General features: G+C 41.6%; 1 protein-coding gene across 1 annotated transcript in view; it reads left to right on the top strand.

Moving 5' to 3' along the window:
• Positions 1-21,196: 21,196 nt before the first annotated feature.
• Positions 21,197-22,844, top strand: part of TSPAN7 (tetraspanin 7) — a 125,036-nt gene continuing 123,388 nt past the window's right edge. The window contains exon 1 of the mRNA XM_021681752.1: positions 21,197-21,312. Within this exon, the coding sequence (XP_021537427.1) occupies positions 21,232-21,312 (81 nt within the window). The 5' untranslated portion in view covers positions 21,197-21,231. The remainder of the gene's footprint in view (positions 21,313-22,844) is intronic.

Here is a 22,844-nt window from a genome sequence, read left to right as displayed (position 1 = left end):
CATTTTTGACCTTGCTTCCCTTGTCTTTGGCGGTGTTTCTAGGAAGAAGTTGCTGCGGCTGAGGTCGAAGAGGTTGCTGCCTGTGTTCTTCTTTAGGATTCTGATGGACTCCTGTCTCACATTTAGGTCTTTCAACCATTTTGAGTCTACTGTTGTGTGTGGTATAAGGAAATGGTCCAGTTTCATTCTTCTGCATGTGGCTGTCCAATTTTCCCAACACCATTTGTTGAAGAGACTGCCTTTTGTCCATTGGACATTCTTTCCTGCTTTGTTGAAGATTAGTTGACCATAGAGTTGAGGGTCCATTTCTGGGCTCTCTATTCTGTTCCATTGATCTATGTGTCTGTTTTTGTGCCAGTACCATACTGTCTTGATGATGACAGCTTTGTAATAGACCATATGATCCTCTCAATAGATGCAGAAAAAGCATTTGACAAAGTACAGCATCCTTTCTTGATCAAAACTCTTCAGAGTATAGGGATAGAGGATACATACCTCAATATCATGAAAGCCATCTATGAAAAACCCACAGTGAATATCATTCGCAATGCGGGAAAAACTGAGAGCTTCCCCCCTAAGGTCAGGAATGCGGCAGGGATGTCCACTATCACCACTGCTATTCAACATAGTATTAGAAGTCCTAGCCACAGCAATCAGACAACAAAAAGAAATAAAAGGCATCCGAATCGGCAGAGAAGAAGTTAAACTCTCACTCTTTGTAGATGATATGATACTTTATGTGGAAAACCCCAAAGACTCCACCCCAAAACTACTAGAACTCATACAGGAATTCAGTAAAGTGGCAAGATATAAAATCAATGCACAGAAATCAGTGGCATTCCTATACACCAACAAGACAGAAGAAAGAAAAATTAAGGAGTCGATCCCATTTACAATTGCACCCAAAACCATAAGATACCTAGGAATAAATCTAACCAAAGAGGCAAAGAATCTGTACTCAGACAACTATAAAATACTCATGAAAGAAATTGAGGAAGACACAAAGAAATGGAAAAACGTTCCATGCTCATGGATTGGAAGAACAAATATTGTGAAGATGTCAATGCTACCTAGAGCAATCTATACATTTAATGCAATCCCTATCAAAATACCCTCAAGTTTTTTTTCAAAAAGATGGAACAAATAATCCTAAAATTTGTATGGAACCAGAAAAGACCCCAAATAGCCAGAGGAATGTTGAAAAAGAAAAGCAAAGCTGGTGGCATCACAATTCCGGACTTCAAGCTCTTATTTGTTTTGGAAGATTTATTTGAGAGAGAGAGCGAGCGAGCACAAGTGGTGGGGAGGGGCAGAGGGAGAGGGAGAAGCAGGCTCCCCGCTGAGCAGGGAGCTGGAGGCAGGGCTCCATCCCAGGATCCTGGGATCATGACCTGAGCCAAAGACTGAGCCACCCAGGCGCCCCCCAAATCAATACATTTAATACATGTTCCTGACACTTGTTTACATTCCAGTAGCATTGAAAATTGTTTTGCCTCTTATCTAGGGATTGAGAATCAAAGCATAAGAGCATATTTTCTAAAATGATAAACTAAGGGGTCTTTTGAAATAAGCATTTCTTATTTCAAATGGAAAATAGTTCTAGATTTTAATTTCACATCTTAAATGTAAATCATGTTAACATTTTATCTGCATCTGGCTGTTTCTATCAATGTAAAATAAAGCAGGTGGCTCAATTCAGCAAACATTTATTGAGCACCTGTTAAATGAGGCCCTGTGCTAGGTGTGGCAGGGAATATTGGGACAAGAACAATTGCTTAATTGTGGTTTACTAAATGAGGTAACCTCTAACCTAAGTGGTGAGATGTGCAGGACAATTTTATGATATGCTTAATTCTGTATTCTGCTAGTGAAAAGTAAAATTATATAAGAGTATATAGGAATGCAAGTCTTTGCCTCACTTTTGGCTGAGTCCCCAAAGGAGGAGAAAAAAACAGTAAATTCGAAATACATTTATGTGCCCGAGGACTTGCAAATAGAATGGAATAAAAGTAATGTTTTTCAATCCTTAGCACATCATCTATCTTGAAGACACATAATTGGCTTCAAGGGGGCTGCTCAGATTTGCAAGTGCCTCTGGGTTTGGGAGACTGATGTCTGACACTCTCAGAGACAAATCCAAATGTTGGGAAGCAGGGTTTTTTTCAATTATTCATACATTTCCTTATACAAAGGGGAGAATGAACATGTGCATTTTATTGTTTTACCTCCAGTTTCAACAAAGTGGGTATTTTGTTTGATTGCTTGTTTGTTTATCCTACTAGTATTTGAACATAAATATTTGTATTTCCTCCTTTTTCACACAAAAGTTAGCATATGCACTGTACTGAATCTTGCCAATTTTACTTAATAATATATTTTAGGGGCACGCCTGGGTGGCTCAGTCCATTAAGCATCTGCCTTGTTCTCAGGTCATGATCCCAGAGTCCTGGGACCAAGCCCTGCCTTGGGCTCCCTGCTCAGTGGGGAGTTTGCTTCTCCATCTCTCTCTGCCCCTGCTCCCCGCTCATGCTCTCTCTCTGTCTCAAATAAATAAATAAAATCTTTAAAACTAATAACATATTTTAGAATTTGTAACATACCAACACATAAAAGCATCCTCAATCTTTTCATATATGCATAGTATTTTATTGTATCGATGTTTCATAATTTCTTAAACCAATCCTAACTTGATGGACATTAGGTGGCTTCCAAGCTTTTAAGGATTACCAAAATAAAAAAGCACCAGTGAACAACCTTGCATATATATCTTCTTATATACATGTGTGTACACATGTGTGGTATATGAATGTGCGTTTTAATGCCTGTAAAAGGTTTCCCAGTCTCCCAAACTGCTTAGAGAGCCTATATTGCCTATATAATCTATTCAGCTATGAAGGAAACCCTTGACAGAATAAGTGGCAAGTGCATGCACACATGTACATGTTCAGAAGTATAATCCCTGGGCCCAAAACTGCTTGTGTCATTTTGATGAATATTGCCAAATTGCCTTTCATAAGAGATATATTCTCCTTTCCAGTAGAAATGTATATGGATGCTTGTTTCTTTACGTAGTTTTCAATGATCTCAGTTTTTTAACTAAAAAAAAAAAACCACACACACACAAAGAAACAAAAACTAGTTTTATAGTCCCTCAGCCAGAATCAGGCTTTATTTTTATCCCTGTGTAGGCAAGTTCATTCTTCTAATTTGCAGACAGGCTAACCCAAGTGCAAATAGGTTCTTTCTAAACACAGGCCTCAAGTTATTATATTTCTAAGCATCTTTTCTTCTGGTTTCTCCTATAATTTGTGTTACACAATACATTTCCTTTTAATTATTTCTTCTTAAAAATGTGAAACATTTGACCCATCAGGACAGAGTGGCAGTAGCTCTAAAGGGAGAGATAAGCTCATGTTAATGCATACTATAAAATCATTCCACCTCTTTACTCAAAGAAGAAGGGTCCCTTGAGGCTGAACATTATCAAATTCTACCTTATTGTCAGAAATATTATCAGTTTGTGGGATACAAGGAACTTAAAACACTCGGACATTTATTTTATTTATTTATTTATTTGACAGAGAGAGACACAGCGAGAGAGGGAACACAAGCAGGGGGAGTGGGAGAGGGAGAAGCAGGCTTCCCGCGGAGCAGGGAGCCCGATGCAGGGCTCGATCCCAGAACCCTGGGATCATGACCTGAGCCGAAGGCAGACGCCTAACGACTGAGCCACCCAGGCGCCCCTTGGACATTTATAATTTATCTTTTTATGCTTTCCACATATCTAAAAATTACTTAAAATATAAAATCACTAGAAATCACTAGAAAAAGGTTTTTCAGATTATTTGCCCATAAAGAAAACTTGATTTGCTTTTTTTCCAAAGAAAAATAGGAAAACAAGCTTGGTGATACTATTAACATAATTTGTGTTCAAGTAATGACATGAGGTTGATCAACAATTTATAATGCTTTCATACATAACCCCAGATGAATAAGCAGAATTTGGCCTCCTATTTAGGTGTAGTGTTATAACAATAACCACAATACACATTTGTATGGTGCTTTATAGTTTACAAAGCTCTTCCATGTACATGATAGTAATTTCAACTACCACTGATCATATATACCAGGTATTTTGATAAGCTATACACTGAAAGTATTAGTCTATTTTCACCCAAGATAAAGAGAATGAAAATACATTATTTTCTTAAGGTCAAAAAGCCAGTGAATTATAAGTCATAGAGACAAGAAGTAGAATGGTAGTTGCCAGGGGCTAGGGAGGGGGAAATGGGGAATTAGCATTTAATGGGTATAGAGTTTTAGTTATGCAAGATGAAAGAGTTCTAGAGACAATGGTGGTGATGATTGCTCAAGATTCACTGAACTATATACTTAAAAATGGCTATGGTGGTAAATTTTATGTTACATGTATTTTAATAATCTTTATTTATTTATGGGAGAGAGAGAGAGAGAAAGCAAGCACAAGCTGGGGGAGGGGCATAGGGAGAAGCAGGCTCCCCACTGAGTAGGGAGCCCGATGCAAGGCTACATCCCAGGACCGTGGGATCATGACCTGAGCCGAAGTCAGACACCTAACTGACTGAGCCACCCAGGCACCCCTGCTATGTATATTTTATTACAATAAAAAAAACTGGGGGGGGGGTGAGCCAGTGAATAGGAAGCTTGAATTTGATTGCATTTTTTTCTTTCTTTCTTTTTTTTTGACAGAGAGAGACACAGAGAGAGGGAACACAAGCAGGGGGAGTGGGAGAGGGAGAAGCAGGCTTCCTGCCAAGCAGGGAGCCCGATGTGGGGCTCGATCCCAGGACCCTGGGATCATGACCTGAGCTGAAGGCAGACGCTTAACGACTGAGCCACCCAGGCACCCCTGTTTTGTTTTGTTTCTAAAGATTTATTTATTTATTTTAGAGAGAGAGAGAAGAGCAAGGAGGGGGAGAGGGAGAGAGAGAAAGGGAGAGAATCTCCCGCAGACTCCCTGCTGAGTACAGAGCCCATGACCCTGAGATCATGACCTGTGCCAAAATCAAGAGTCAGACACTTAACCAACTGAGCCACCCAGGCGCCCTAATTTCATTTCTGTCCACCTTCTTTCTATTCAGAGCAATTATTATTTCCGTGTTATAGATCAGGGGACTAAGGTCTAGAAGGACTGAAGTGACTTAAGTCACATAACTATCAAATGTCAGAGTTGGAATTCAATCCAATGGAAATGATTTTACAACTAGAGGCCAAGCACAGGAAGTCAAAATAAAAACCAAGGGCTCATCTAACCACTCAGGGTTGGGCAATCTTGAGTTAATCATTTTACCTGTCTGGGCAGCAGTTTACTCAGTTGTAAAATAAAAGTACTTACATAGATCCGAGTTGGGTTTCCTTTTTTAATTCAACGTTTTTGACCACGACTTATAAGAAATGTGCACATGCACACATGCACACATACACACACACCACCTTACCCTAGGTTGGATTTCCCAGAAGCAGACCTTGAGATAAGTATTCGAGTGCAAGTGATTTATCAAGGATGTGCTTCCAGGAGCAACTGGTAACTGGTATGGGAGTAGAAGAGGCACAGCAGGAAAGGGACAGAAATCAACGAAGGGTAAGATTTCAGGTGAAGTCTCAGCCTCAGCCTGATCCCATGGGGACCTCTGGAGCATAAAATACACCACAGAGTTTGACTCGCCTTGAGGCAAGAGAGCTGGGCTTTCACATTTCATTCCTAGTAAGTCACTGGTTACAGGTCACCAGGAAGATGTAACGTCCAGGCATTTCAGCCCACGGTACTTGTTGTAGCCAGTCCCCAAAGGTGGCTCCCAATGATGCCTGTCTTGTGGTATTCACACCTTTGTGTAGTTCCCTCCTAATACTGTTTCACGGTTGGTCTGTGTAGCCAATAAAATACAGCAGAAGTGTATGTCACTTCTGAGATTAAGATATAAAAGGCTGGGGCTTCCATCCTGGATTCTCTCTTTCTTGCATCACTGCCTCTGGCGGAAGCAAGGTCTCATTTTATGAGCGGTCCTATGAAGAGGCCCATGACACAGACTCTCATAACAAGGAACTAAGGTCTTCAGCCCACAGGCAGCAACGAACTGAGGCTTATCAACAGCCACATGAATAAGTTTGAAGGCAGAGCCTCCAGCCCCACTCAAACCTTGAGATGACTGCAGCCCCAACTGAAGAGTTTTACTGTACTCTCATGAGACACCCCGGGCCAGAACCACCCAGCTAAGTTGCTCTTGGATTCCTGACCCTCAGAAATTATGCAGGATAATAAATGTTTGTCATTTTGGGGCTCCTGGGAGGCTCAGTCAGTTATGCATCTGCCTTCGGCTAAGGTCATCATATCCAGGTCCTGGGGTCAAGCCCTGTGTTGGGCTCCCTGCTCAGCAGGGAGTCTGCTTGTCCCTCTGCCCCTCCCCGCTGCTCATGCTCTCTTTCTCTGGCTCTCTCTCTCTCTCTCAAATAAATAAATAAAATCTTTAATAATAATAATAATAATAATAATAATAATAATAATAATAATAAATGTCATTTTAAGTTACCAGGTTTTTGAAAAATTTGTTATGCAGCAACAGATAAATAATAGAAATATATTAGGCTAATATATCTCCAGTAGTGGAAGAATAGTTTTCTGAAGAACCATAGGGAAGATTCTTTAAGAGAAAGGCACAGAGACACTGAGGAATGGGCAGAATCAGCAAAAGAGACCTGAGGGGATGTGGGCAGAGCATCAATCATGTCTGCTATCATTCTAAAACAAATGTTTCATGAAACAACACTTACCCTTATTACATGCAATGCACTTTGATAATCTCTATTTTATTATATTCTTATGTGCTTTATTAAATGACAGAGGTAAGCCCTTAAACTGATTTCAAAATCCACTAAGAGGTTGTGAACTGCAGTTGAAAAACAGTGAACTTAATCATCTTTGAGGTCTCTTTTAGATCTAAACTTTCATAATTAGAAGGCAGTGCAGTGTTCTCACAATGACGACTAACATTGAGCAGTCCTATGCCAGAACTATTTCAAACACTTCACATGCACTGCCTCATATAAAGACAATAAGGTAGGTACTATTAATAGCCTTATTTTACAGATGTGAAGACTGGTAAATGGCAGAGGCCAGAAGGAAACCCAGGCAGCCTGACTCCAAAATCTACTGTAGGAGTTCAGGCTCCTATACCAGACTGCTTGTGTTCAAATTCTGATGCCAAACAGTTGATCAGGACATGTTTCTAATTACGATTATGAAATAAGCCAATTATTGGAAGCCAGCAGCTCACTGATGGGGATAATTCTAACAAAAAATGTTTAGAGCCAAGGTTATGCATGTCAACTGAATTCAGAGGTTAACTCCTCAATAAGCAGCTCAATCTTCTGCTCTGCTTTAGCCATGCTGGCCTGGTCTTCACCTTAAATGTCACCACTTGTACATTTAAATAAGATGGGGCTCTGGCCTGGGTTATAGAACATCTGCATGCTCGACTGTCTAAAGTACATATCACTACTAGATAGAAGGAATTTCAATGGACTCATTTTTATATATTGGTTTATTAAGGTACAAGCAAAGATAATTCTCTAATAAATGAATCTAAATTAAAATAGATTAATCACCATTATGTAGAAAATAGTCTTACAGGAGTCAATAAACACTAATTAATCTTTGGATTTCAAAAATAGGGTCCAATAAACATTATGATATAAATGATTAAAAATGGTAAACAACAAAAACAAAAACCACTGCACAGAACCTGGATACCTGAAACTATCATCTTTTTGGCTGAATTCTTCTGAGCCAAGTCTCCATCAGTTATATCTTTTATATCACAGGAACACAGTATTTATCACAGGTATTGGGGTCAGTGTAAGAGCATGAAATCCTTTTAATAAAAGATTAGCAGTAACCAAAGATTCATATATCTGCTGAGTGAATTATCTAGAGCTGGACACATCTAGGGGATGCATGTCAAGAGGATGTTTCAGCAGCTGCTATGTGGTGAGGTGACAGAATATTTAGGAAGAGGACAGAAAGAAAAAAATGGTTTAGGTCCCACTTCAGACGCTACTGCAGGATTATGGATTATGGGGCAACAGGAGTGACTGCAACCTAGCTTAGAATACTGTTAGCAGAGGTAAGACACTGGTTTCTTGTCACCTATTTAAAAAAAAAAAAGTCATTTTGAATATATTGCTAAAGAGGGAGTTACAGAAGGTATCACGGCTCCCCCAAGCCAAATATCAATCTAGATGTCCTGAGAAATTAACAATGTGAAGTTTTTTCTAATTATAAAAGAAATACATGCTTTCATAGAACATTTAGTAAATGCAGAAGATGTAAAAAATAAAAGAAAAATCACAAAATATAAAGATATCGGATCATGAGGTAATAATTATCACTGTGTGTGTGTGTGTGTGTTTGTGTCTCCAAATTGGCATCATACTATATATATTTTTTACAATTTCATTTATTTCACCAAGAACATACTATGGGAATTTCTCTGTATCTAAGTATTCTCTACAACATTAATTTGATGGCCGCAGAGAATTCCATTCTACGGACATGTAGCATTTGTAAGAGTATCGAGTCAAGCAAACAGAAATTACTCTATACATTTAATGCAGAAACAACTTAATGCTAATGATTTGCCACAAAGATATAAAAAGTGCTAAAAAAAGGAAAAAGGTGTGTATTAGTTAGCTATTGCTATGTAACAAACCACTGCAAATTTACAGGTATAAAACCAGTTACTTAGGAAAAAATTCTGTGGTGAGCAATTTAGGCTGGGCTCCTCTAGGCAGTTCTCTGGTCTCAGTTGAGGTCCCTAATACATCTGTGGTTGGTTGTGGATTGGCTTTGCTGATCTTGGCTGGGCTCCCTTACAGATTTGAGACCTCAGCTGGGACAGGAGGGCTGGCTAGACTCTGACACACATGGTTTCTCATTCTCTAGCAGGCTAGTGTGGCCTTATTCCATTAGCAGTCATGAGGCTCCAGAGAGTGAGCAGAAGGATGAGTTCCCCTGAGGCCTAGGCTTGGGACCATCATAATGCTTCTTTCTCTGCATTCTGTTGTTAAAAGTAAGGAACAAGGCCAGCCCAGATTCAAAGAGTGGAGAAATAGATTCCACTTTTTATGGGAAGAGCTTCAAAATCACATGGCAAAAGGGCATGGAAATAGGAAGAGAAAGGATTCTGTCCAGTTTTACAAACAAATGATCACAGTGTGTCTTACCTAGGGACTAGAAAGCTGCTATCACTTTTCAGCTGGAGGCCACAAGCTCACACTTGATGCTGACCTATGAGAGGTACTATTGCCACCTCTTTTGGAGGTCCTGCTACCACTGAATAGAAACCCAGCAGACTATAACCTTACTAATGCCATTAAAAGTGCACATAAAACATTCTCCAGGATGGATCACATGTGAGGCCACAGAACAAGTCTCAATAAATTTAAGAAGATTTAAATCACATCACGCATTTTTTCCAACCACAGCAGTATGAAACTAGAAATCAATTACAAGAAAAAAAAAACTGGAAGAAACACAAACATGTGGAGGCTAAACAACATGCTACATTGACCAATGGGTCAATGAAGAAATCAAAGAGGAAATTAATAAAACACATGGAGATAAATGAAAATGAAAATACAACAGTCTAAAATCTTTGGCATGCAGTGAAAGCAGCTCTAGGAGGGAAATTTATAGCAATATAGGCTTAACTCAAGAAACAAGAAAAATTTCAAACAATGTAACCTGATACCGAAAGGAGCTAGAAAAAGAAGAATAAAACCCAAAGTTAGTAGAAGGAAGTCAGGAATAAAGATCAGAGTGGAAATAAATGAAATAGAGACTAAAAAAATAAAAATAAAAAAGATCAATGAAACAAAGAGCTGGTTCTCTGAAGAAGTGAACAAAATTGATAAATCTTAAACCAGATTTGTCAAGCAAAAAGAGAGGACCCAAATAAATAAAATCAGAAATGAAAGAGGAGAACTAATAACCGAAACCACAGAAATACAAAGGATTATAAGAAACTACTATGAAAAATTATATGCCAACAAATTGGACAACCTAGAAGGAAGGGATAAATCCCTAGAACCATACAATCATTGAAAACTGAATCAGAAAGAAATAGGAAATCTGAAGAGATCAATTTCTAGCAATGAAATTGAATCAGTAATCAACAAACTCCCAACAGAATTCTGAGACCAGAAGGATTCACAGGTGAATTCTACAAAACATTTAAAAAAGAGATACTACCTGTTCTCCACAAACTACTCCACAAAACAGAACAGGAAGGAAGCTTCCAAATACATTCTACAAGGCCAGCATTACCCTGATACCAAAACCAAAGACAATACAAAAAGGAAAACTACAGGACAATATCTCTGATGAACACAGATACAAAAGTCCTCAACAAAATATTAGTACACTGCATTCAACAATACATTAAAAGGATCATTTACTACAATCAAGTGGAATTTATTCCAGGGATGCAAGGATGGTTCAATATTTGCAAATCAATCAAGGTGAATACCACATTAACTAAATGAAGGATAAAAATCATATGATCATCTTAATAGATGCAGAGAACACATTTGATAAAATTCAACATCCATTCATGATAAAAACCCTCAACAAAGTGAGTTTACAAGGAACATACCTCAACTTACTGAAGGCCATATATGAGAAACCCACAGGTAGCATCATGCACAATGATGAAAAAACTGGGAGCTTTTTCTCTAAGATCAGGAACCAAACAAGGATGTCCACTCTCACCACTTTTATTCAACATAGTACTGGAATTCCTAGTCACAACAATCAGGCAAGAAAAAGAAATAAAAGCATCGAAATTGGTAAGGAAGAAGTAAAATTGCCACTATTTGCAGATGACATAGAAAACCCTAAAGACTCCACTAAAAAACTATTAGAATAAATTTGGTAAAGTTTCAGTATACAAAATTAACATACAGAAATCTGTTGCATTTCTTTTCTTTTAGATTTTATTTATTTATTTGACAGAGAGAGAGAGCACAAGCAGGGGGAGCTGCAGGCAGAGGGAGAGGGAGAGGCAGACTCCCCGCTGAGCGGGGAGCCTGATGCGGGGCTCAAACCCAGGACCCTGGGATCATGACCTGAGCTGAAGGCAGACGCTTAACCATCTGAGCCACCCAGGCGTCCCGATCTGTTGCATTTCTAACACTAATAATGAAGTAGCAGAAAGAGAAATTAAGAAAACAATTCCATTTACAATTTCACCAAAAAGAATAAAATACCCAGGAATAAGCTTAACCAAGGCAGTGAAAGACCTGTGCTTTAAAAACTATACAATACTGATCAAAGAAACTGAGGCTGATGCAAACAAATGGAGAGCTATATCATGCTCATGGATTGGAAGAATTAATGTTGTTAAAATGCCCATACTACCCAAAGCAATCTAGAGATTCAAGGCAACCCCTTATTAAAATACCAATAGCATTTTTTTCACAGAAATAGAATAACCCCAAAATTTGTATAGAACCACAAAAAAACCCAAATAGCCAAAACAATCTTGAGGAAGAAGAACAAAGCTGGAGATATCACAATCCTAGATTTTAAGATATACTACAAAACTATAATAAAACAATATGGTACTGGCACAAAAATAGACACATAGATCAACAGAACAGAATAGAGATCCCAGAAGTAAACCCACATCTATATGTTCAACTAGTCTATGACAAAGGAGACAAAAATAGCCAATGGGAAAAAGACATTTTCTTCAATAAATGGTGTTGGGAAAACTGGACACCTACATGCAAAAGAATGAAACTGGACCAGTTTCTTACACCAGACACAAAAATAAACTCAGAATGCATTAAACCCCTAAATGTGAGATCTGAAACCATAAAACTCATAAAAGAAGACATAGATAATAATGTCTTTAACATTGGCTTATCAACATTTTTCTAGATATGTCTCCTCAGGCAAGGAAAACAAAAACAAAAATAGACCACTAGGACTACACCAAAATAAAAAGCTTTTGCACATGAAGGAAACCATCAACAAAATGAAAAGGCAACCTACTAAATGGGAGAAGGTATTTGCAAATGATATATCTGATAAGGGTATCCTTATGTATATGTATCCAAAATACATAAAGAACTAGAACTCAACACCAAAAAAAAAAAAAAACCAAACAAACAATCCAGTTAAAAAAAGTGGGCAGAAGACCTGAATAGACATTGTTACAAAGAAGACATCCAGATGGCCAAAAGACACATGAAAAAATGCTCAACATCACTCATCATCAGGGAAATGCAAATCAAAACTACAATGAACTATCTCCTCACACCAGTCTAAATGGCTAATATCAAAAAGACAAGATATAACAAGTTTGAGTGAGGATGTGGAGAAAAAGGAAGGCTTGTGCACTCTTGGTGGGAATGCAAATTGGTACAGCCACTGTGGAAAACAGTATAGAGATTCCCCCCAAAATTAAAAAGAGAATTACCATATAATCCAGTAATTCCACAACCGAACCTGAAGAAAATTCAAAAAGATGTATGCACCCTTATGTTTATTGCAGCATTATTTACAATAGCCAAAATATGGAAGCAACCCAAGTGTCCATCTATAGATGAATGGATAAAAAAGATGTAATATGTATTCTCATTTGGTTGAGATCTGAAGGGATTATTCTTAAGTTATAATTATACATTTTTGTACATTTTTGTATGCATTTTTGTATTGTGTCCCCAAATACACAAAAGTTTTATCTGCATTTCCCTATGTCCAATAGCTGCAGGATAAATATGAGATCCCAATAACACTTTTTTTAAAAAATGTTTCTAGGGTTTGGCCTCTATATACAGTGTTTCTTTTTAATAATTTATTTTTTTACTATAAATATAATATTTCTTGTAAAAAAATCAAATAAGCATTTTCAGTGATGAAATTCCATTGTAATACAACTCACTGCTCAAAGATTGTCATGTATTTTCATCCTGATTTTTTCATATGAACACTCTAATACACTTTATTTTTATATTTTAGAGGATTATAATTCTATTCTCTAAGTTGTTTTTATAAGTAAAAATTATATATTATGTATTATAACTTGAAGAACCTTTTGTTTTAATACAGCTGAATGTATCTAGTATTAAAAACCTGTATCGGGCGCCTGGGTGGCTCAGTTGGTTAAGCGACTGCCTTCCGCTCGGGTCATGATCCTGGAGTCCTGGGATCGAGTCCCGCATCGGGCTCCCTGCTCGGCAGGGAGTCTGCTTCTCCCTCTGACCCTCCTCCCTCTCATGCTCTCTGTCTCTCATTCTCTCTGTCTCAAATAAATAAATAAAATCTTTAAAAATAAATAAATAAATAAATAAATAAAAACCTGTATCATAGAATCCTATGGTATAGATATGCTAAAAATTTTTTTATGGTTCATCTTCTCCAGTAGAGTACACACTCCCTGAGGACAGGGACCTGGTTTGGTTTGGTCATAGCTATATCCCCAGTGCTTACAAAAGTGCCTGGGAAATAGCGGGTGCTCCAAAATTTTGTAGAATAAATGACTAAATGGCAAAACACTATTGATGAATATTTGTACTGTTTCCATTTTTTACTCTTTCAATAATGAATTTTGCAATTAGTAATCTTATAGGTATATTTTGTACACCTATCTATTTTTGTAGGGCAAAATCCTAGAGAAGGAATAAACCGAACCAAACCAAACCAAACCAAACTGAAGAACTTCAACCCCTCTCAAATTCCTCCCAACATGTTCAGGAAGTCCCCAAGTGTAAAGGGAGGTGACACTTGAATTTATAAATCTGGCCTTCCTACCTATCACCTAGTACTGCTACTACAGTCTCACAAATGCAGTCCTGTTACTAAGTGGCATTGACCTTTTCCTTCATTTTAGCTTGTGCTGTTTGAGGAAGTTGTCTGAATGTCTTATGTTTCCACCCCATGTTCTCAGACATTCAACTGCCTGTCGGTTGGAATGAGAAGAGTACCCTTTGTCCCTGCTAATTTTTTGTTCAGCAGGCTATACTGGTTACAAAACTTTGTGCCCCCAGTATCTTTATGAAATTTTTTTCTCATTTAGCTTTTTTTTTTTTTTTTTTAACGTGCTTTTCCCCCAGGCTCGGGGGTAAATCCATATGAGGAAAAGGCATCATTCATCCCACATCCTCATCCATGTCCTATGGAGCTGTCCTCAGAACAAACCTAACCCTCTGATGCTTATGAAGGCTCCTTAAACCAAATTTGCAAACTTCAGTTTTCTCCTCTTTGGTTGAGTGCTTTCCCAAGTGGCTTTTGCAAACATACCTTTAGCAGGTGCAGTGTCACTCCTGTAGATATTTCTGATACCCAGGGTAAAAGTCATCTTTGTGTTCAGGTAGGGCGGGACCCTGGAAACACACAAATAGAAAAATTTAGATGAATGCACATACACCCAAATTTCATCTCAGCAAGTTTTCAAACAGTTCAAGATCCTCCCCCTCCCATTAAGTCCTACAACTTTAGCGTTTTAATCTTTTGGGAGGGATTCCTTTGTAAATATTCTCCTTTTGCATTATAAATGTTATATATGCTCATTTCAACATTCTAGGAAAGATAGTAAATATAAAAAAAGAGGAAATTAAGTCATTCATTAACCCCACCACCCAGAGCTACCGGTGTGAAAATTTTATACACATTTTTAATATGTAATCTCTATGCCCAATGTGGGGCTTGAACTCAGGACTCTGAGATCAAGATTCATATGCTCTACCTACTAAGCCAGCCAGGTGCCCCAATTTTATACACATTTTATTCTAATTTCTACATGTTCTTACACAGTTGAGGGCATATTGCATATTTTTCTATGACTTTTTTCTTATCAGAACAAAAATTTCCCAGGGTGCCTGGGTGGCTCAGTCAGTTAAGCATCTGCCTTCGGCTCAGGTCATGATTGTAGGGTCCTACAATCGAGCCCCCCATCGAGCTCCCTGCTCAGCAGGGAGTCTGCTTCTCCCTCTCCCTCTGCCCCTCACCATGCTCATGCTCGCATGCCCTCTCTCTCTCTCTCCTTTCTCACAAATAAATAAAATTTAAAAAAACAAAAACAAAATTTCCCTTTGTGACTAAAAAGTTCTTCATACACATACTTTGTAATACGGTAAGCCAGTCCCTTGCTTGGATGTACCGTATTTTGGGATTATTCATTTTAAAAGCTGCCCTCCAAGTTTACTCAAACTAAAAGTCATATTCAGTTCTTCCTTTTCCTTCATTACCCAAATTCACTCAGTCCTGAGGGCTGATCTATTTTTTAGCAGGGGAGGGGCAGAGGAAGAGGGAGAGAGAGAATCTTAAGCAGCCTCCATGCCCAGCACGGAGTCTGACACAGGGCTCGATCTCAGGACCCTGAGATCATGACCTGAGCCAAAATCAAGAGTTGGATGCTTAACCAACTGAGCCACCCAGGTGCCTCTTGTCTATTCTATTCCTAAACAGTTTATCTGCCCCCAGGCTTTCAATCCCAGCTAGGGCATCTGTGGAGCTTTTAAAAAAAATACTGATTCCTCTGGCTTCACCACAGACTAAGTCAATCAGAATCTCTGGGCCCCTGCTGCTCCTGCCACCACCTGTCCGGAGTCCATCTGTGAGTCTACAAGCTCTCTAGAGGACTTTTATGTAGCTGGAGTTAAGATGTACCTCTCCGGTGCCTCCTCCAGTCTCACTGCCACTTCTGAGGTCCAGCCTTCATCAGCTCCCAGGCAGGTGACTGTAGTTACCTCCTAACTCCAAAATTACCTCCCCGGAAACACAGGTCAGATCATGTCACTCCTACTGAGGAACCCTTCACTGCGCTCTACTGCCTACGCAAGAAAGTGTAACTTGGCCTGAGCAAGGCCCTCCCCCATCACAGCCCTGCATTTCTGCATCCATTCCTACTCTAGGTCCTCTGGTGCACCTCGCCACTCTTCCGAGTAAGCATTCTGCTTTTGTTCATGCTGCGCCCTAGCCTGTAATGATGTCCCTCTCCTTTCCCGAAACAACACCATTATCTTATTTGTACTTCAAGGTCCATTTCAAATATCCCACCCTTCTTCAATTAGTCAACAATCATCTCCTGAGTGACTATTACATACCATCCATTTGGTCAACATTTTCTGATTTGCTACTGCATCTAGGTGGGGGGAGGGATACAACAGTGAATACAATAGACAGAAACAGCTGCCATGTGGAGCTTGGTGGGAGAGGTAGACGACAAAACAAAAACATGAATAAGAAAATGGTAGGTTAAGTGCAATGTAAGGAATTAGAGCATAAAGTGACTATATTGGCTATTTTGGACTGGGTGGCTATTTTCATCTGAAATGGTCTTTCTGAGGAGGTGACAACTATACTGAGATCTGAATGGCAGGAAGGAAGGGAGCAAGCATTCTAATGATAGGACCAGCCAGCGTGAAGTCTTTCAGGTGGAACAAAGTCTGATTGAAGAACAGAAAGAAGGCCGGAGCAGCTGAAGCACAGGGGTAAAGAGAGAATAATGGGAAAGGACGTTGGAGCCAGCTCCTGGATGCTTGCTAAGTCAGGGTAGAGGGTTGAAATTTGATTCTTTGTGTAATGATGGGAAGCCACTGGAGGGTTTTAAGCAAGAGAGTGCCATGATATGATTTGTGTTTGAACAAGATCACTCTGGTGGCTGTGTGAACAACAGATTGAGGGGGTGATGGTAGCAGGGACCAGGTAGGTGCTTTGGTGGCAGTCCAGTTCTCCTTGAAGTACTGCTGAATTTAAAGCAAATCAAAATCAAAAGCTCCCCTTACTTTAGGCAAAATACTAAAATTCTTATTATTATCTAATAGGACCTGGATGGGCTGACCTCTCTCTAGCCTCCTGTATACCATCTTTGCCCCTTCTATTGAGCCTCACCGACTTTGTCAGCTCTCCAAATGCAGCATTCCTTCAGGCCTCAGGGCCTTTGGACTTGCTGTGGTTGAGTTGTGTGATAAAATACACACGCAGTTTACTATTTTAACCATTTTAAAGTGTACGATCCAGTGGCATTAAGTACACTCACAATGTTGTACAACCATCACCACTGTCTAGCTCCAGAACTTTTTCACCACCTCGGGAGAAATCCCTGGAACTACCAAGCAGTCATTTCCCATTACCCCTCCCCCCAGCCCCAGGCAACCACTAATCTGCTTCCTGTCTCTCTGGACTTGCCTGTTCTGGATGGTTCATACAAATGTAGTAATAATACAATATGTGGGCTGTGTGTCTGGCTTTTTTCACTCAGTATATTTTCAAGATTCATCCACGTTGTAGCATGTGTCAGCACTTCACTCCTTTTTATGACTGAATAATATTCCACCGTATGCAGAGACCATGTTTTGTTGATCTGTTCGTCAGCTGGTAGACACTGAGGCTGTTTCCCCCGCTCAGCTACTGTAACTAGTGCTACTGTGAACATTCATGTACAAGTTTTTGTTTGTACACCTGTTTGCAATTCTTTGGGGTATCTATCTGGCAATGGAATTGCTGGGGGATATGGTCGCTGTGGTTCTATTTTGAGCAACCGGACATCAGTGACTCTTAGGCATGTTATTAGTCTCCCGTGGCTGCTCTAACAAAGTACCACAAAAATGGGTGGCTTGCATGACAGAAATTTACTCCCTCACAGATCTGGAGGCCAGAAGTCTGAGATCACAGTGTCAGCAGGGCCATGGTCCCTCTGAGACTGGGGAGAATTGTTTCTTGCCTCTTCCACTCCTTGGCGTTCCTTGGCTTACTTGCAGCTGTGTCATTCGGATTGGCCACGTGCCCTTCCCCTGTGTGTCCCTGTGCCTTCACGTGGACCCCTCCTCATGTCTCTTCTTTTAAGGACATCAGTCATACTGGATTAAGGGCCCACCCTCCTCCAGTATGGCCTCATCTCAGCTTAAATAATTGCATCTGCAACAACCCTATTTCCAAGTAGGGTCACATTCTGAGGTACTGAAGGTGGGACTTCAACATATCTTTTGGGGGGGGACACAATTCAATCCATGACAAACTGACAGACATTACTGTGCATCTTGTTAACACGGACTTGGAGTGGGGCCCGAGGTTCTGCATTTTCAACAAGCTCTCCCAGTTGATGCCAGGTTCAAGGGTAGGGTGACCAACTTGTTCTGGTTTGCCAACGACTTTCCTGGCTTTAGCAATGAAAATCCAGAGTACAAGGAAACCCCTCAGTGTTGGGAAAATTGGGATGATTTGTCACCCTATGAAATCACCCTGACCACAATTTGAGTAGCAAGGATTTAGCGATAAGCTATGTAAATTTACCCATTAATTACATTATCGAATATTCATATTTATCTTTACATTTAAATAATCTATTTTTCCTAGAACAGTCCAAGTTTTCAAGAATCTGGACCTAAAAGTTATCCCCAGAAAGCTCCAAACTGAAATAGTTGAGCTGATGGGCACCATCTGTGAATATCATTTGTTAACTCATAAAATTATCTATGATGCTCAGCAGTGTCCCTGTTAGGTTGAAAATTGAGATTTCTGACTCCTTTACAGGGTAATTATGCATGGGCAAGATCTTTTGAGGCTAAGTGTAGCCACTGGGTTTGAAGTGTTCAGTATCCTTTTCCTGCTGCTTCCTGGGGGCTGTAAAAATGTAGGAGAAAACTCCTTTCTGAAGTTGGGTTTAAGCTCATTGCAATAGGGACAGTATCCTTCAACTCTTGATTCCTATTAGGACCACCTAAAGAACTTAGAAACTGCTGAGACCAAATGATTCAGGCTACCTGGGACTGGGCACAGGTAGTTATAGTTTTTTGCTTTTTTTAAATAAGCTCTCCAGGTGGTCCAAATGAGTAACCAGCGTTGAGAATAATGGTGCGGGAACTTCCTTTAAAACAGAACACTTGCCAATCTGTTCCTAATCTCTTTTCACCTGCACCCATATTCCTCTCCACTCCCCTCTATGCCCACAGATCCTTTTGTTATGGTTGATCATTTCCTTAAGCAGGTTCTCCTCTTCCTCCTGTTTGTGTCCTGTTTATACAATGACCTCACTGACCTGGGACCATGTACAACTTACTGGAGGTAATAATTACTCCTGCAACAACTGACCTTGGCAGGCTTTCCTCAAGCCTATTGACTGTTTTTTACTCTTTCGCAAAAGGTGTCCTTATCATCATCCACGATAGAGTTAGCCTGTGATAGTGTTGCTATTTTGACTGCAGAATCTCTCAGGAATCAAGCTAAATCTCCCACAGAATCTGTACTGTGTGTTCCCCTACAAACCAGCCACAGGAAATCTGGGTGGAGTGTACATTATTCTTTTATTGGGATATAATCCACATGTCATAAAAGCCGCCCTTCTAAAGTGTACAATTCAGTGGTTTTTAGTAGGTTCACAAAACTGTGCAACCATTACCACTATCAAATTCCAGAATATTTTTGTCACTCCAAAAAGAAACCCCCTATTCATTAACAGTCACTCCTTATCCCTGCCTCCCCCAACCTCTATTTCTGTCTCTGTGGATCTGTCTATTCTGGACGTTGCCTATAAATGGATCATTCAACACCGGTCTTTTGTGTCTTGCTTACTTCATTCACTCAGCAGATTTTCAAGGTTCATACATGCAGCATGTATAAGTACTTCATTCCTTTTTGTGGCCAAATAATTTTCCATTGTATGGATTTACTACATTATGTTTATCCATGCATAACTGATGAACATTAAAGTTGTTCCTGCTTTTGGGCTACGATATATAATGCCATGAACATTCCTGTACAAGCTTTTGTGTGAACATGTTTTCATATCTCTTGGGTATATATCTAGGAGAATTGCTGGGTCATATGGTATGTTTATGGTTAGCTTCTTGAGGAACTTCCAAATTGTTTCTGAACATTATTTTTTGACCTTGATACAGCTCTTTTTTTTGTAGTTTTTAATTTTATTATGTTATGTTAGTCACCATACAATACATCATTAGTTTTTGATGTGGTGATCCACGATCCATTGTTTTCGTATAACACCCAGTGCTCCATGCAGTACGTGCCCTCCTTAATACCCATCACCGGGCTAACCAATCCCCCCTCCCCCCTCCCCTCTAAAACCCTGTTTGTTTCTCAGAGTCCATAGTCTCTCATGGTTCATCTCTCCCTCCAATTCCCCCCCCCCATTTTTCCCTTCCTTCTCCTAATGTCCTCCATGTTATTCCTTATGTTCCACAAATAAGTGAAACCACATGATAATTGACTTTCTCTGCTTGACTTATTTGACTTAGCATAATCTCCTCCAGTCCCATCCATGCTGATGTAAAAGTTGGGTATTCATCTTTTCTGATGGCTGAGTAATATTCCATTGTATATATGGACCACATCTTCTTTATCCATTCATCGATACAGCTCTCTTTCCTGGGTGTGAGGTGGTTTGAACTTGTTAGGTTGGGAAAAATGGTTCTTAGGCACTTTAAACATTTTTTTCTGTTATCTGCTAAACATTTTATGTGCAGAAAGAATGGTACCCTCATATAGAAACTTGTCGTTCGGCATCATTTGCAAAATTCACATGAGGACCTCTAAAAAATGGCCTTCCTGTCGTGGCCAGGGTTTGGGGTGTGTGAGCTCCCAGGTTCCTGACCATCCCTCCAGCTGTATCTCTGGCCACCTGTCACAGTCTGTTCCTGGCACAGACAAGGCCGGCTTGTTCCAAGGACACGACTGTGGGGCCACTTCCATCTGAAAAGGCCTGGTGGAGCGCCTAAATGGAGAAACGTGACTGCTTTTCGGGGATACCAATAAAGCTCGTGTCGCCAGGTGCAGATATCCCTGCAAACGTAAAGCCCTACTGTGCATCGAGCAGAAACTTACGTGCCCACGGCGGCCTGGAAGAGGTTGCGCTGACCTCCGACCCTGCCCCCAAGCTCCTCCATTCCCTCCCCGCGGCCCTGCCCGGCTCTTGGCCTGGGGGGTCTGAGCCTGCGCGGGCTTGCCTGCGCGGGCCGCCTTCTCAGCATGCGCAGTCGCTGCCCGCCCGATCCTTAAATCGGCGCCCCGCAGAGTGCGCGCTCACGCACGCGCACGGCCTCGTCTGCGCGCGCACGGGGCCTCTCGCGGCACGCGCCCCCGCCCCGCCCCGCCCCGCCTCCTTCCCCCCTCCCCCCTCCCGCGCGCCCGCCCGCAGCCCGCCGCCGCCGCCGCCGCCGCCGGAGCTCTGTAGTATGGCATCGAGGAGAATGGAGACCAAACCTGTGATAACCTGTCTCAAAACCCTCCTCATCATCTACTCCTTCGTCTTCTGGGTGAGTGGCCACGCCGGGCGGGTGGCCGGGCCTCCGGCCGTCAATCCGTAGTGATGCTCGGAGAAAGGAAGAGGGGGGAAAAAAACCCAAACCAAAAATCTCATCTCGGTCCCCTCCTTAAGGAGATAGGCTCAGGGGGCTGGGCTGGGGCTGCAGGATGGCGGGGTGCAAGCTTGGGGCTGCTCGGACCCTGGACCCCGCCCCGGTGCAGGCTGCAAGGGGCTGCGTGGTGGCGGTGACCGCAGGTTGTCGACCTTTCCCAAATTTGTTTTAATGCACTGATTTATTTTTTTAAGCTCGCGGGATAGGGTCAGGCTCTAGGGAAAGTTGCGGGTTTATTCTTCGGTTTCCCTCTCTGGACACCCCTCCCCGACCTCCCTTACCAGCCTGTTCGCGATGCCTCTAGGAGCTAACCTGGCTGGGAGAGGGCGCGGGAGCACCGGCTCTGATCCCAGATTCCCGGTTATTCCCAACCCCGCGGGGCTGCGAGAGGGAGGTACCAGGAGCCCTGTGCCTGCCTGGCTGGGGAAGGGCGACCAGAGCCCCCCAGGCGCACTGATGGGGAGAGGGAGCTGCCGTCGCGCGGAGACGCACTGAGGGGAGAGGGTCTTACATAAACTAGGCTCCTTTGAGCTTCCCCGGGGACCCAAGAGGTGCGTCTTACGACCCTTTTCCCACTCCCCTCCACCCCTCCGCTCTTCCTCTGGTCTGTTATTGCGCGAACCCAATCCGTCGAGTCTTGGGGGTAGACCCCCGCCACTTGGTGACAGCAATAGCGCCCCAACTCTACTCCCCATCTAACCAGTGCTGCTCCCAGTCCTTGAAGCTCAATGCAGAAGGGTGACGTCAACCACTCAGCTGAGGCCTCGGGGGGCTGCGTGGTGCACCTCGCGCAGGGATGCGCCCTTCTGCGCGCGGGGGTAGCTGGAGGGGGGGGCAAGGCTTGTGCCTTACCTCATCCTGTTTGGCAATTCGTGGAATCGGTGCAGGGCTGACACTGCAGTGATTCACTTGGAGGGGTGGGTGGTACCTAAAGACCGTTCCCTGTTGTTTCTCTTTCCATGTAGAAACCCCCTCCCCAAGTTCCCCGTTTCCACACCAAGCCACAGCCACCCTGCAGGAGAATGAATGTCTGTTACCACCCCCCCCCCAATAATTTGGGTCATTTCACCTTTCAAGGCTGTCATTTTGAAACCTGAGGCTCTGTAGAAAAAGCTCATCCCGCCTTTGGTTGTTTTTCTCTGTGCCACCCCCCACCCCAAATAGGCCTAATTTTGGCTTGAAACCGGGCACAGTACTGTGTGAGGTACCCAGACTTGGTTTGATGGTGAACTAGGCTGCTTGTAATGACCAACTGTTTGTAATGACCAAGGCAGGAGCTGAGATTTATTAAGGATGAAAATAAAATCTCTAATGAATGTCCCCCCCCTCCCCTGTGGCATTTCCTTGTCACTGGCATTGGTGATTCTTCACGTCGGGGAACTGTGGACTCTGGGGACCAGACATTCCTCTGCAGTGAGATAGGATTAGAT

This window comes from Neomonachus schauinslandi, chromosome X (genome assembly GCF_002201575.2).
Source record: "Neomonachus schauinslandi chromosome X, ASM220157v2, whole genome shotgun sequence".
Lineage (NCBI taxonomy): Eukaryota > Metazoa > Chordata > Mammalia > Carnivora > Phocidae > Neomonachus > Neomonachus schauinslandi.
Note: the sequence above shows the minus strand (reverse complement) of the source record. Positions and strands in the feature narration are given on the sequence as shown.